The sequence below is a fragment of the Eurosta solidaginis genome, chromosome 1 (genome assembly GCF_040869045.1).
Source record: "Eurosta solidaginis isolate ZX-2024a chromosome 1, ASM4086904v1, whole genome shotgun sequence".
NCBI lineage: Eukaryota > Metazoa > Arthropoda > Insecta > Diptera > Tephritidae > Eurosta > Eurosta solidaginis.
Window position 1 is genome coordinate 50,824,044 of NC_090319.1, and position 16,399 is coordinate 50,840,442.

At 35.5% G+C, this 16,399-nt stretch overlaps 2 protein-coding genes across 2 annotated transcripts in view; one reads left to right on the plus strand and one right to left on the minus strand.

Moving 5' to 3' along the window:
- LOC137238591 (uncharacterized) overlaps nt 1-8,239 on the plus strand; it is a 28,749-nt gene extending 20,510 nt beyond the window's left edge. Inside the window, exon 2 of the mRNA XM_067763765.1 lies at nt 8,118-8,239. Coding sequence (XP_067619866.1) covers nt 8,118-8,239 — 122 coding nt within the window. The remainder of the gene's footprint in view (nt 1-8,117) is intronic.
- Nucleotides 1-15,612, minus strand: part of LOC137253097 (uncharacterized) — a 47,905-nt gene extending 32,293 nt beyond the window's left edge. The window contains exons 1-4 of the mRNA XM_067789464.1: nt 15,534-15,612; nt 15,344-15,422; nt 15,105-15,277; nt 11,998-12,741 (exon numbers count right to left, since the gene is read on the minus strand). Coding sequence (XP_067645565.1) covers nt 11,998-12,741; nt 15,105-15,277; nt 15,344-15,383 — 957 coding nt within the window. The 5' untranslated portion in view covers nt 15,384-15,422; nt 15,534-15,612. The remainder of the gene's footprint in view (nt 1-11,997; nt 12,742-15,104; nt 15,278-15,343; nt 15,423-15,533) is intronic.
- Nucleotides 15,613-16,399: the final 787 nt, after the last annotated feature.

The following is a 16,399-nucleotide window of genomic DNA, read 5'->3' on the forward strand; positions in this document are numbered from 1 at the left end:
TCTGGAAAGTTTCGACGACGGATCTTTCATATTAAATAGATAAACTAGTGGACGATGATCTGATTTAACTTTGAAGTGAGTGCCATAAATATATGGACGAAATTGCTTTATTGCAAAATATATTGCCAAAAGTTCTAATTCTATTATTGCTTTATTTTGTTCTGATTTGCTAAAGGATTTTGAAGCAAAACAAATTGGCAAGTCGTTACCGTTATGATTTTGACTCAGTATCGCACCACACCCTAACTTTGAAGCATCAACCGTAATTAAAAATTCTTTGGTGAAATCTGGATATTGTAAAAGTTTTGGAGAAATCAGACTTTTTCTTAGTTTTTCGAAAGCTAACTCACATGCCGTATCCCAATTAAATTCAACCTTCTTTCTACTCAAACGATTCAGTGGAGCTGCTAAAGAAGCGAAATTTGGGATAAATCTCCTATAATAATTTGCAAATGCCACGAATCTTCGGACAGCATCTTTATCGCGTGGCTTAGGATACCTTTTAATTGCTTCAATTTTTGAATCGTCTGGTAGCAAACCATTTGCTGAGCATTTATGCCCTAAGAAAGTTACTTCAGGTCTAAGAAAATTACACTTTTTTGGGTTAAGTCGCAAGTTGAACTTCCTACAGGTTTCGAAAACTTTTTTTAGATTATTGAGATGATGTGCTTCGCTACATCCGATTACTATTATATCGTCTACATACATAAAGGCTTGGTTGGGTGAAATACCAGAAAATGCAATTGACATCATTCTTGAAAATGAATTTGGAGCTACGTTAAGACCAAATGGTAAAACCTTCCATCGAAAAGCTCCGCGGTCAGTACTAAAAGATGTTATGTCTCTTGAATCTTTGTGAAGTGGGATTTGGTGAAAACCCGAAAAAAGATCTAATGTAGAAAAGAATTTCGCACGGCCAAGGTTATCTAAAATATCGTCTACACGTGCCAAAGGAAATTTATCGGCAATTAACTTTTTATTTACAGCCCTAAAGTCAACGCACATTCTATACGATTTTTGGCCATTTAGGTCTTTTTTCGGTACCAAAATCAAGGGACTATTATAATTTGAACAACTATTTTCAATCAGATCGTTTTCCAATAATTTATTAACTTGTTTATTGATTTCTTCACGTTGAGAATACGGTAGGCGGTAATTTTTAATGTATACTGGCGTCGTATCGTTTAGTCTTAGTTTTTGTTCATAAAAATTGTTGATTGTCATCTTATCATTGTCTAGCGCAAAAATATCGGAATATTGTAAACATAAGTTAATAAGTTTGTTTTCAGCATAATTAGGTATTTGTTTTTCTAAAATGCTTTTAAGTTCTTTAATACGACTATCTTGCTTTACTGGATTATTAATTTTATAAACGTGATAATTAGAAAGTTTTTCGGTTTGAATGTTGTGGTTGTTTACGTATTTTACGCTATTTGTGGTGTTTATTACTTTAATGATCGGATTACTAGTATCAACTATACATTTCGCTGTGAAAACACCGTCGGAAATCTCTTGAGAATCCACGAAAAGTGGTTCTGAGTCTTTTTTTAAAGCGAAAATTCTATAAACTTCGCAACGAGGTGGAATAACAAATGTATCGCTTTCCATTCCGTGATGGATGGGAAGTGCGATCTTTTCATTGCCTATCCAGAAGGAAATGCAATTTGTTGCATAGCTGATATCGCATTTATTTGTTTTTAGGAAATCCTTACCAAGTATTCCATCTGATGGAATGTTGAAATCATTGTCTACCACATGCAACGTATGTTTGATATAAAAATTTGAAAAGTGTAAGTTAGTTGTAAAAGTACCTAATGTAGAAACTGTATCTGTAGTTTCTCCAGTAATATTAATTGTATCATTGTTGTTAATTGACAAATTTTTATTAAGAGAGGAAATTTTGATTAACGAAATGTCGGCTTGTGTATCGACTAGAAATGTACAAAATTTGTTAGAGCCAGTAATATTTATTTGTATAAAATCGGAATAATTTAAATTAAGACAATAAACGTTTTTTGAAGAAAAATTGTGAGCTGAATCAGTTAGTAATTTGTCTCGTCCTCCCTCAGTGTTCGCTCCTGAGGGGCTTCCCTGTTTAAAGCCCGAACGCTTGCATTTCTAGCTCTATTATTGGATGTGTTAGAGCTGCTATTATTGCTAGTACGACTATTGTTGCTATTATTATTATTGTTAGGCTGATTCCTATTTCCGCCGCTGGAACGGAAATTTTGCCTTTGATTGCCGCGATTGAAGTTGTTGCCATAGTTACTGTTACTAAAGGATGGTCTATTTTGTCTATAATTGTTAAAGTTACGATTTTGATTTTGGAAATTTCGACCTCGGTTATTACTTTGAAAATTTCTAAAATTGTTATTGTTCCGCGCTCTAAATGCCAAAACTTGACGTTCTTTTATTTCATTTGATTGCTCTACAATCAGTTTGGCTACTACGTCCTTGGAATCAGAAAAATTGGTTGAAGCAAGGATTGATTTTACTAAACTGGTTTTTGCGTTCAATCGGCAAACGTTAACTGTTTGCTCGATGGCCATTTCACGGGCTTTGGTCTGAGTAATCCCTTCGATAATGAGCGAACGCTCTAAAGCATCAGACAATTCCTCAACGCGTTTTACAAAATCGGTGTAATTATTATTGCAAAGCTGCAAATTTTCCGGCCACAACTTTGGAGTTGTCGGGTTTTATACGGTTACGTAGTGCTATTTTTATATCGTTAACTGAAAGTACTTGAGTTGGTATCGATTCTCGAGCTTTACCATCGAGTTTGGATTTAATATATGAAATACAAATGCTAGTTAAATTTTCGTCGACAAATTGTTCGATTAACTCAATTTTAGTAATGAAAGATTCGAGACCTAGGGGCTCACCGCTATAGTTTTCACGCATAATACCAGCACATATGCCGATAAACGTTCTTTTTTCTTCAGGAGTCGCCATATTTGTATCGGAATTAGGAGGATTTGAAATACTTGTTTCGGGCAATTCCTCAAATCCGTGAAATTCTCCGGACAAAGAAAGTCTAACAACAAGGTTTTTGATTGTATTGGGCGAATATGTGGTTGAGCCTTCGGAAACTGGGCTTTTAAAATTGAGATTTTCGGAATCGGAACTTTCGGAATTAAAATTTTTGGAATTGGAATCTGAATTTTTGGAATTTTCGGAATTGTCGGAATCTGAGTTTTGTTCTGAAATTCTAGGAACCACTTTTTGATTTCTAAGGAACATATGTAGTAGGAAGCAAAGAAGAAATATTTAAACTAATTAGAGTCGAATTTGTAGAAATTGCTTACGAAAATTTAACAGAAATTGAAATTGAATTGAATGTTGATGTGAAATTGAAAGAATTATCCGGCAATTTAATGAAAGACTGAATATTTAATAATAAATTGAATGTATATTGAAGTAATTTAATTTAAATTGCTTTTAAAGGAAAATATTTTAATTTGATAAAAGGACTTGGCTGTTGATAACGGACGCACCGCTTTATTAAAAAGATTTCAATGTGTTTGTGTAATAACGGACGCACCGTTTTTATTAAAATTGTATGGTTTTATTTTTATAGATACGGGCGCACCGCATCTTTTCAAAATTTGTATTACGAATATCCTCGGACGCACCGGGATTAAAAAAAAATGTCATTGGTTTTGTACGGAACCACCGTTTACGCAAAAAAAATCTTTTTGGTTAATTACGGAACCACCGTTTACGCAAAAAAAAATTATGTATGTTTGTTTACGGTTTTATTTTGTTTATGTCCAAAAAAAAAATCCCATATTTCTTAAGTATGTAAGATTACTCAAAAATTAAATTTTTCACCTCTGATTTATATATCAGGGGCTTCATATCAAAACACGATAAATGCAATCGACAAAAAAAATTTTGTGAAGTTAGAAAAAATTTGCAAAAAGTATTGATCTGGTGAAAAACACAATGTTTGCTGACCATCTTAGGTAGGCTAGTCTCACAATTCTCAAAATTAGATATTCGCATGAGAATAAGATTATGTCAAAATTCCGACAAAAATATTTGTATGTACACTTATGGGCTTGATTTGAAGCTCCTCAAATGTTCTATCTATTTAGCAATATATTATTCATATTCACAAGAATATTTAATGTATTTGTTGTAGTTTATGTATAAAAGGTAAAAAAAAGTCGTAAATTTTAGTATGTAATTAATATGGCAGTTACTGAAATATGTATGCAATTTGAAATGATTATTTTGAATGGTCGCAAGTAGAAAATGCGAAATTTTAGTTATAAAAGTTTAATAAATTCGATATAGGTGTAGTTCATCAAAATTTTAAAATTTAAAGTTACAAATTCCAAAAAGTTATACATACATACATATTTTTGCCGAATGATACTGCTTTATGCTGCTGCTATTAACGCTGCTTCGCTTCCGAATTGCTGACCGAATTCAGCTGCTGCTCCTAGGGTTTGCCTCTGCTGCTGGTTTTCTTCTGCCGCTTTATAAGTCGTTGGTTAGCATACTTGTTGTTTTATGTATCATGTTATACTTGTAGTTTTGTGGTGGGATTTACGCCGTTATACTTGTCGTGGCGTGTTTTTGTACAATTGAAATATGGTCTGATGCTCCGTTATTTTGCGTATTGGGTTTTTGGTACAGCCCCAACCCATGATTGTCATATGTATGTATGCATTTTTTGTAACTTTTGCATTTTTTTTTGAGAGTTTTATATATTTTTGTAAGTGTTTTTATAGTTTTTAAAGAACATTTTTTTTGTGTAGTTTTTCGTTTTTAAAATTTTTTTTGTAAGATTTTTGCATTTTTATATTTTTTTGTAGGGTTTTTGTAAGTTTTGTATTTTTTTTTGTTTTTTGATTTTTATGGTTTTTTTTTTTTTTGTAGATTTTTAAATTTTATGTAAATTAAATTGTAATTCTTTAGGAAAAACTGTATTTGTTTAGTTCATTTTTAATTAAATTTTTGAATTTTAAGTTACGATTTAAATTTTTTAAGATTTTAAGTTTTTCTTTTTGATTTTTTGTGTATATGTTGTAATTTTGTTAATATTTAATTTTTTTGATTTTTGCACTTTAATTAGTGCCTGTTCGGAGGCTTGAATGGCCACTCGCCGCACTTGCAGGCCTTCGGCCCACGGTCGCCATTTAAGGTGTCCATTTTGGACACCATGAAAATGTTCTGCCCACACACACACGCCGCTATGCGCACACTTACTTCCTTTTGAGTTTCCTTTTTTAAATAAATGTTTATTTTAATGTTTTAAATTTAATTGTTTTTATTTACAACTTGGTTCTTTACACGTTTTAGTTTCTTCTTAGTTTCTAGTTTTAACTTTAATTTAATTTCTCTAGTCACTTATTTTTTTTCACTTTAATTTTCGTGTCTGTCATTTACCGGTTCTATATCAACTCTAAAAATATGTACCCACGCTGCGTTGCCATTTTTCCATCTCTCTCAATACCATTGCCACTGCTGAGTGCAATTGGCATTGCTGTTCAGCAACAGCTGACGGCGATGCCACTTGCACGCAGGGGTGTGTTTTGTTGCGTAAAGCGCGTAACGCAGTGCGGTTATACCGCTTTCCCCGCATCGCCTGCATGCGTTCCGTGGATCGATGGGCCCTTGGCGTGGTGTCGTCGCATGCTCTGGCGTGCCCGCTTGTCGTTGCGCCTCCGTTCTCCGATCTCCTTGCTTCTCATCTTCGTGTATATATTGATAATGCTCGGTTGGCCGTCGCGGCACAAAAGGTTTCGCCGCCGGCCTTAGCGGTTCTTTCTCCGGTATAATGTTCTCGTAATCCTCGGCCATGCTTACCAGTTCCTCTAAGCTGGTGAACTCGCTCCGTTTGATGTAAAGTTGGTACTCTCGTCGACAATTTCTGTAAATCCGGTTCAGCTTCTGCTCGCCGTTGTAGTCAGCGTAACGCATGAGTGCCTGTAACGATAAAACGTAATCCTTAAACTGCTCACCTGTGCGCTGAGTACGCTGACGGATCTCGTTATCTAGCTTCTCGAAATACCTCGAGCTCAGGAAAAATTTTAGAAAGTCCTTCTTGAAGGCTTCCCACTCTTGCCACTGCCTGTTGTTGTTCCGGTACCACACCAAGGCCTTGTCCTTCAGCAACTCAGGTAACGCTCGTGGGATGGAATCGCGACCAACTTCGTAACTGTCGGCCAGCTCCTCCACCCGTTCAATAAAACATAGCGGGTCCTTACCACCGTCATATTTCAGACCCCACTTACGTACTCGATCCATTATATTTGTGTGTGATGCTGGTTGGTACATCGCGAATGGCGGTGTTCGTGACCCCTCTTGTTGTTGTTGTTGTTGTTGTTGTAGCGATAAGGTTGCTCCACGAGGCTTTGGGGAGTGTTATCGATGTGATGGTCCTTTGCCGGATACAGATCCGATACGCTCCGGTACCACAGCACCATTAAGGTGCTGGCCCGACCATCTCGGGAACGATTTATGTGGCCACATTAAACCTTCAGGCCATCCCCTCCCTCCCCAACCCCAAGTTCCATAAGGAGCTTAGGGTCGCCAGAGCCTCGTCTGTTAGTGAAACAGGATTCGCCGCGGATAGGTGAGGTTGACAATTGGGTTTGGAGAAGCTATATGTTGCGCTGGCAACCTGCAGGGTTGCGCTACACAGCCCCTTGAATCTGGTATTTTAGTCGCCTCTTACGACAGGCATACCTACCGCGGGTATATTCTGACCTCCCCTAACCCGCTGGGGGAACCCCTCTTCGTGCCTGGTTGTTTCGTTGACATTTTCCTGTGTGTTGCCGCCTGGCGATGTTTGCTGGGCGTTTTCTATCGGAGTTGGTGGTCTTACCGTGATTACTGGTCGGACGTGCTGTAGGGCTAATTCTGTGAATCGTTCCTGGAATCTTGTGTCGGTACCTTTCGTCTGGATGAAGCCTGCGAGGCGCTTGCGTAGCTTTTCCACCGTTCCGCTGTCTTCCAGCCCAAACTCGGATGCGTATTTGAGAAGTTCCTCACGATTGAGATAATACACCCAAGTTACCTTCACCATGCCTGCTAGCTATTTTGCTTTCTCTCCGTGCCTTACCTGTGGATGTTTTGTATCTCGCAATCCTCTGTGGTTTGTGTCTCGAAATCCTCTGTGTGGTTACTTGTTTACCATGAGTCTATGTATTCAGAGTCCCTGCTCGGGCGCCATTTGTGACGGACTTTTCCTTGCGCCGGGGTATGCTCAGTCCGTCCAGGATCCCTGTGGAATTAGAGAAGAATCCCTATCGTCTCCTTTTAAAGAGAAAGGTCCCGTTTTGTTGTTAAAAAAAGAAACGTTATAAACTCTTTATTCCAAAATATTCAAACTACCCTTAAAGCTATGGCGACGGAGGTGGGAAACCACCGTCGGTTCTACGCCGATGGGGTTGGGAAGACCCCCACCGGGACTACGCTTAAACTAAAAATCTCAGACTACTTCGTAAAGAAATTGGAGGTGGAGAACCACCACTTCCTCCCAGTCGGTGGAGTTGGTAAAACCCCCACCGAGTATATAGCTTAAGAATACCCTGCTCTTTCTGAAGGTTGCGGAGGTGGAAAAACCACCACAATCCCTCTAACGATGGGGTTGGGAAAACCCCCAAAGTTGCTAAAATAAAGAACTCGTGAGATGGAAAAATCCCAGGAGTTCCATTCACCGCTAAGCAAGGCGTTGGCAGGCTACTATACCTAGCTGGCTACTGTCTCAATTCGCGAAATTTGTCGCCCTTTTATACTTGTCTACGCGCAGGTGGACAGTTATCCCGCAACAATAAATTTTACTTATTATATGTATTTACTTAAGGTATCTTACATTTAACTATATTATTCTACCCATATATCGCATTATAAGTATTTATCTCCAAATTGCGTATGTAAAAATGCCTCTTGTACAGCCCCCCCCAATTATTTAAACGAAGAAATTAGATGTTGTCATGAATGTTTATATGTATATTAGGGTAATTCAAAAATGATTATTTTGTATGTGTAAATTTAATTCATATAATTCAGTTTTGTACATTTTACATGCTATATGTATAAATTCATTGTAATTCAAGTAGGATTTATACACGTTTTAATGAGTTTTTGATAAATATTTGTAGGTTCGAATGTGTGGGCTCCAAAGCCGGTGGATTTGGGTCCTCACATGGTAATACCAACGACGGTAACACAGCGAGAAGGGCATTCTCAAACGCAGAATTGTTTGCTTCAATTACCAAAATAGATTTAAGTTTTTGTAAATGCTTACACATAATACTCGTAGCAATATCGTGTGAATACGAAGTAAATACCCAGCTATTTCAGAACTACTGTGAGGAAACAGCAAAATTGTATTTTCAGCTTTACGATTGGAATCCGATTACACCAACTCTTCATAAACTGTTAGTGTACTCTTCGCAAATATTGGAGTTTGCGATACTGCCACTCGGTGTTTTAGGCGAAAACGCGTCGGAAGCGCGTAACAAAATTTGTAAAAGTGATCGTATCGGACATGCCAGGAAATATTCAAGAATGCACAATATGGATGATGTTTTCGGCAGAGATATGGACTCTTCTGATCCACTATTATCTTCATTACGGAAAAACAATAAAGCCAAACAAAAATTGTTTCTGCCACCTGCAGTAGTCTCCCTTTTAAAAATGCCTGACATTTCTAATGAATGTGAACTACCTTTCCACCTCAAAAGCGGCACTAAGCGAGACTCACTACGAATCTGAGGAGGACCTTTATGAATCTCTTTATTCATTCGAACTTGAAACTGATCATTCTTTTGATAATTGAACGGTAAGATTTTAAAAACACATTTCAAATAAACAAACTTTAAAGTAATATAATTTCAGATGGAGATATTTCTGATGAAGAGTCGCACTTCTTTTAGGTATTGATTTTGTGTTTTTTCGAGTTCAATAAATACTGTTTATATCGAAATATATAAAAAACTATCCTGTTTGAAATTAAATTTAAATTTATAGTTTCCACTTTGTATGGCAGCAGTAGTGAAAAATGGGCGTGGCCCGCCCATTTTTGCCACAAGACGTTGCTTTCATCTATAAATACCCCATGCAAAATTTTAGATCGATAGCTTAACCCCAACTATTTTATTCCTCAAAAATTCAATTTTGAACCAATGTGCAACGGTAAGAATAATTGTAATAAAATATTTTTAAGTGTTTCAGAACAAAATTTAATAGCGAGCTTTAAATTTTTTAGTACGGTCTAATGTGCATTGTATTCATAATTCAATTGTAATGTGCATTGTATTCACAATTCATAATAAATATAATCACCATGATATTTAATAAACAATGAAAACTAGTTACTTCACGCACGTTAATGGGTCTCTTTGTGAATTATTATGAACGCTTACAAAACAGATTTATACAGTTTTGAGCACCAAAATTGCAGTGCGAGGTATTATTTTATTCGTTTATATATTATTTATATATATATGGGGAATTCTTTGTCAAACCAGCTACCCGCCGCCCATTTATATTTTGGGAAAACAAATTTTTTGATCACACGAAAAAATTCGTCAAGAAGTGTAGTTTTTTATGCAGTTAGGTGTTTTTTTTTTAATAAAGTTTTTTAGCCTGAAAAATACTGTCCGCCATCTTGGATCCGCCATCTTGAATTTTGACATCGGATTCTAGTTTAGCGACCCCCATAAAATTTCTAATAAGTAATTTGGTCATTATTATTTAAGAATTATATTTTTTTCGACCATTTTTGACTAAAAAATGGCACTTTTTTGCGAGATGCCTCACTTTAGACAATTTTTTTTAGGTCAAAAAACTTTATTTTTAAAAAACAACTAACGGCATAAAAACTACACTTCCTGATGAATTTTTTCGTGTGCTCAAAAAATTTTTTTTCTCAAAATTGAAATGTGCAGGGGGGTGGCTGATTTGACAAAGAATTCCCCATATATATATATTTTTTTATTTTGGTTAGTTTAACGAAAAACTATAAGGAATTTTTCACCGAAAACTATGAAAGCCACTTTCAAAAAGCATTTTCGAAAAACCTCGAAAATTCGAGATGTCTTTAAATATTTTTATAAAAAGCTTTAACATTTTTACATACAAATTTCAGAAACTGCAGACTTGTAGCTCAATCAATTTAGCCAAAGTTCAAGTCTCTTTACATTTGCTCGAGTTTTTGGCAATTTTTTCACGAAGGATGTTTTAAATTTTATTTCCTACAATTTGAAGAAAATCTAAAAAAATTTGTAAAAGGAATTTATCAAAAAAAAAAAAAAAAAATTGCGAAATGAAGAAATTTCTTTGAACCTATACAAATAACAAAATTCTTGGAAGACATTCCAAGAAAACAGAGGTCGTTATTGGACCTCCTGAACCCAAATAAGCAGCTTTTGAAATTTTTGTCTGTATGTCTGTATAGGATTGAGTCCAACTCTCACTGTTGCATCAGAAGAGGTCTAGCTTATATTTTAGTATATGTTACCCGGCCTAAGAAAAGTGGCTTATGACTAAAAACAAAAAAAAAAAAAATACTACTACTAAGAAACTGAAGAAATGCATTGTATATCTTTAACAGCTTTTTCTCGCAATTTCTTTTTTGAGTCATAAGCCACCTTTTCATAGACCTGATCACACATATTGTGACGAATATTAGCATCACTAATAAAGGCACAACAATATTAAAGCAAGCTACAGACATATAAATAATCATTTACCTACATACATACAAGGCAACGAAGAGATAACTCACATACAGATGTAGTCATCAGTCGAAGTAGTACTCACATTAACACACGCATATGCCTATACGAGAGGCTACTAACTGCAAATACACACGCCTATAGCTATTAATGAAGCATGCATTTCGAGAAGTTTCTAGACCTTAGCAGAAATGGGTGGACGAGACAACAGAGACTCTAAAAGCAGCGAAAGCTGATTAATCAGTAAACAGTTTGATTTAAACACGCAATTAGTTATGAAGTAAGAGTTATTGTGAAGTACACTCAAAGTAGTCTAATAAAGACCATTTTGCATTATTGAATATTGGAGCTATTTATTCAACAGTTTACCGATTCGAACGTTAGCAGAAGGTTTGGAATAAGGAGAATTTCACTAAATTCGTTACAATATTTTAAGCCTTTAAATCTCTAGTGTTTTGAAACCCAAAATATGGACCCGGGTTATTTTCAAATATATTTGTATAATATAGGTATCATATAAAACCTGCTGGTAAGCCTTTAACACTTTTATTTTAATTTTTGAGATATCTTAACCAGTTTCCGAGATATATGCCACAATGTAGTTCAGGGGTATTATCTATACATGTATAACAAAGTTCTGTACATTGAAGATATATCAGGAAAGTTGGTAGCAGAGGTTAGAAAGGCTTGGATAATATTAAACTATGCAAAAATATAATCCAATCCAAATTTAGAAATAAATATTCGTTACTTCAACGATCCGCGAATATGAAATGGCGGGTAATGGCTAGTCTTTAATAAAAATTTTGAGATTTTCTGGAAAGCCCAGCGAATCCTCGATTTTATTAAGAAAATTTTGTAGAAATTGAGCGTTGTAGTTTTCGTTAATAAAATACTTTTCTCACAGCAACGAAAATAAAATTATTATTATTATTTTGCTGGGTAAATTAAGGTGATCCTTGTAAAATAAAATTAAAATTTTTTCCAGTCTTGCCGCTTCAAACGAAATTTCAAGGTCAAAAATATAAGTTATGCTTTTCTGTTCCGATTTGAGGGTTAAGGGTTGTCGCACAAGTAAACCAAAAATTTTGTATTAAATTTTTAGTCTTCATGAAAAAATCACAACGTTGCTCCCTCTGCAACACCCCTAATCGTTTACAATCGGGACCAAAATTTAGATGTGATATTTTTGGTCTTGGCATTAATGGTTGAATAGGTGAGACTGCAAGCGGTTTAAATTGGAAAATATATATGTAAGAGCCACTCTAATGTGCATAACAAAAAAACAAAATGTACTCACATTGCGAACCGGAACATTTGCAATCCAATCAATATGTTTGTACAATTGCGCGCAATACTCGAAGCCAGGTCGTTGTGCCACTTTTTGTAAAATCTCCATCGTTTCAGTGAGACTTAAATTTGCACCAAGTGTCAGCTTTTCATCAATCATCGAGTAGCGTTTGAGCGCCGGCACCGCATTCAAGTCAATAAAATGCTTAATATTCGGCGAACGTCTATAAACACCATGCGCTGTATTACCCGCAACCAGTATATATTGATCCGAGCCTACTTTATCTAATGCCTTGAAAATGTCATCCACTGTGAGTGGCCAATACCATTGCGTGCCATCTGGGTATATTAGGGTATTGAGCGGCTCTTGCTGATGACAGCTTTTCGCATAGTGTTTTCCCACAAATGGACATGGAACAAATTCAAAATCCTCAATATCACTACACTCACTTGGCACCGAAATAGTGCTATCAATTGCAAAAGATTTCATGGCATCCAATATGGGACGATATCCGGTACAACGACAAATATTACCACCAAATGAATTTTCCACTTCTTCCATTGTAACTTTGCCATTTTTAGATTCTAACAGCCCATACATATTCATTACCATAGCAGGTGAACAATAACCACATTGAGAACCATTAAGTTTTGCCAAACGTTTTTGTATGGGATGATAGCCATAACGTTTGTTGCCGATACCTTCGGCGGTGGTGATTTGCCAATCCGTACACAGATTCAATAGAGTGAGGCACTTAAACGAGAAGTAAACAGAACGTAAATAATACAATTTTATGATTAGAAAATTAGACATGCTAAGCTTGGTTAGAATTGATCTTCATATACCCAGTTGTGCGGTTTCTGGTAGTTTTATAAAAATTGTAAGGAAACAGATGCTATCAAACTTAGAATAAATAGTGATGAAAACTCCGAATGCAAGAGACATTTTTATTTTGATGGTGTCTTTCAATTAGTTATCGAAATGCTAACTGTATGTTAGTGATGAGTTATCGGCAATCGACGAGCTATGGCAAGTTATAATTTTCTCATCGACGAATTATCAGTGCGTTATAGGTGTGACAGCTGGTCGATGTCGATTTTTTATTGAAGTGTTGTAAATTTGCTCTCGATACCAATGAACAACCAATTTTTTTATCGACGAGTTATCAGTTTCTTATGGAAAATTTTAAATTTATAATAGGAAATAAATCCATTTTTCGTCGTTGTATTATCAAAAAGTTATCGATTTGTGATCCTTGCATTATTTATTTATGATCGACAAATTTAGGATTATTTATCGAAAAGTTATCGATTGTTTTTTTTTTAATTACAATATGTTATTGAAAAGATATCGATTTGCAATTGAGAAGTTATGGATTTGCGACCAAAAATTATCGATTTTTTATCAAGTTTTACCGATTTTTAGGCAGGTTGTTATCGATTTTTGATCAAAAAGTTATCGATATGTTACCAAAGAGCTATTAATGTTTAACCGAAATTGTTTGCAATATTTAACGAAAAGCTATCGATGTTACCAAATAAATTTTCTAAAAGTTATGGAAAAAATATCAATTTGTTATCGGAGTTATCAATTTTTAATCTAAAACTTTGTCATTTCTCTATTGAAAATGCATCAACCAGTTATCAAAAAGCTGTCGATATGCCTTGCAAAATTTTTGGATTTGTTATCGGGGTTTTACCAATTTATTTTAGACGTTTAATTGAAAAGCTATCGATTTATTATCAAACAAATTTAGATTTTTTATCGATGTGTTCTATAAAAGTTATCTATTTGCTGTCAAAGAGTGATCGATTTCATATTGGAAAGCCATCGATTTCTCATCGAAGTGTTATCAATTTGTTATCTGGGTGTTATCGAATGGGGTTTACGACTTATCTCTTTATTCTGAATCGGATACAGATAACCCATAGATAACAAGCCAATTTATCAATGCAAGGGTTAGCTTTTTCACTTTTCATCTAAGCATTTTTTAGGGCAAAATATAAGAGAGTAGATACCACCAAGAAGCTACGGCATGGTCAACCAAAGTCATACAGCTAACAATCGGGCTCGTATCTGAAGACGCTCGCACTCGACCATGAAAGCAAGGGCTATGCACAGAAAATAAGGGAGCTTTTGGAGTCTCCACTCTGGCTGAAGGACTCAGATGCTTTGCAGTGAATGTTTACCGTGAATTACCGACATAAGCAGGCGTGTCTCTTAGATAAAACACTTAGCTATATTAATGTGTAACTATCACTAATACCTGGGTTGGGCGCCAGGCTTGAAACCTGCTTTTGAAAAGAGAACTACCCATGGAAAAAGGCAAACTGCTTTGGGGTAAAATCTTTCTACTTTTGGACACAGGAGACCGATTTAGGAATATGAGTTGAGGAAATGTAGCTGGAATGTCTAGTTCCTGTGAAGGAACGTACCAGATGACCGGATGGTTGACCGACAGTGAGAGCAGAGAACGCAAAGCGTAGCCACGAAGATACATGACCCCGGCTCCTTCTATGACATAAAAATCATGCTTGGATAATGTATTACCACGGTAGGCAACTATAAGGAGAATTTGGACATACTGAAGGGAAATTCATCTTTCGTGACGTAACATCTACGTATAGGTAGAAGTTGATCAACTACTACTGATATCAAAAAAGATTTTTTCAAGCCTTACCTCTTCACAAGATAATACCAAGGTAAAGACTTTAACACATGAGCTCCATAAGAATCGATTAAAGTGTGTCGCACACTGGTTAAAGTTCCGACCCAGATTTCACAGGGTAATCTGAGTTCGAATTTCTGTACAAGACGCCTTAACCATATCAAAGTCTTCCTAAAATTATTATGTAACTCGACAACTATAGTAACCTCGATTTGGATATTAAAATTCAAAAAAATTCAATTTTAATTTTTTCAGTTTCAACTGAGCAACATTCACTTTGACCCCTGTACGACACCCCTTATCTGTCTCAAAAATTTATATTTGATACTTTTGTCATTACCATCAGCAGGGCGCATGCGTCTAGATGGGAATTAAAGAGTGATCTATATGTGTATGGAACTTCATTTCACTAAGATTTAAAATTACTTTCGAGCAGTTTCAAACTTACCGAATTAACCGCCCAAGTGCGTGTGTCTCCAGTTGCCGGATGCTTGGCTCTAACGACGCAAATGCAAACGCCGCAACCGCCCTCCAAGCACATGAACTTCGTTGCGGTAAGCATAGCATGTTCACGTATGAAAGTATTCAACGTTATATCGGGCGGTAAGCTGGATAAGTCAACTGTAATAATTGAGGCAGTTTTGAATATGATTCACTGTAAGAGGAGGTCTCCCTGCTTCAACTTACCGCTGTAAGGCGTGCCATTGATAACAAACTCTGTAGTCATTTGTTAGTTGCTTTTTGACAGATAAGTAGTTTTTGAAATCTATAAAATTTATGTAATTTGTATGAAATTTATTTTGCTTAAAGTTTTTTTTATATTTAAATAATTTGTTATTGTCTTGTTGATCGCAAAATTTCCAAATGCGTTGCTTACCAAACTGCACTGCCCAGGGTTTGTGGGCCGACTGAGCGAGCGCCTCATTGCTGCAGCATTCACTCTGCTGGAAAATTGCTGGTGTTGTTGCAAAGTCTATATGTAAGTACAAATGTATGTATGTACAATATTGTGAACAAAAAATCACAGAGCGTAAAGCATTGAATGCAATAATTGCTGTGAAATCGAAATTTGTATGTTTGTACAGCTTTTGAATTTAATTTTTGTATACAAAATTATAACCAGTTTTTTCGGTATGGATAGAGTTTATTGTTTTGGATGTATGTACGTGTGAATATATACGTTTATTTATAAACACTTGTTCAAATAAACATTTAATGTTAACTTCGTCAAACATGTTCTGCCACAATTTCAGTAATAAGCCAACTTAAACTGGTACGAGTAATAAAACTTTTTATATCCATGCTTTTTTTTTGCAAATTTGTTGCTATTTATTGCCGCTTTAGCTGTTATTAGAGTACTCAACTTCATAGAATATTATCGCTTCTAATTATTGTGGCAGGCGACATCGTCATCCTCTTGCACACACAGAGTGAAAGCGCAAATTTTTCGATTTTCAGTTGATGGGCCTACGAAAAATTATGCGAACCCGTATTATCATATCGATTTCTTGTTACTGACGGGTTAGAGATGCGTTATTTATTTGATGTTCAATTTTTATCGGTACCAGTTTTATAACAAGCTCATGAGTCATCGATAATACATCGATAACTTTTCAATAAACTTTCGATTATTTTCCGATAACGAATCGATATTTTTTCGATAACTTTTTGATAAAATATCGATAAAATTTAGATAAATATTTATAACCTCCCTTTAGTAAATCGAAGAAAAAAATTAATAGA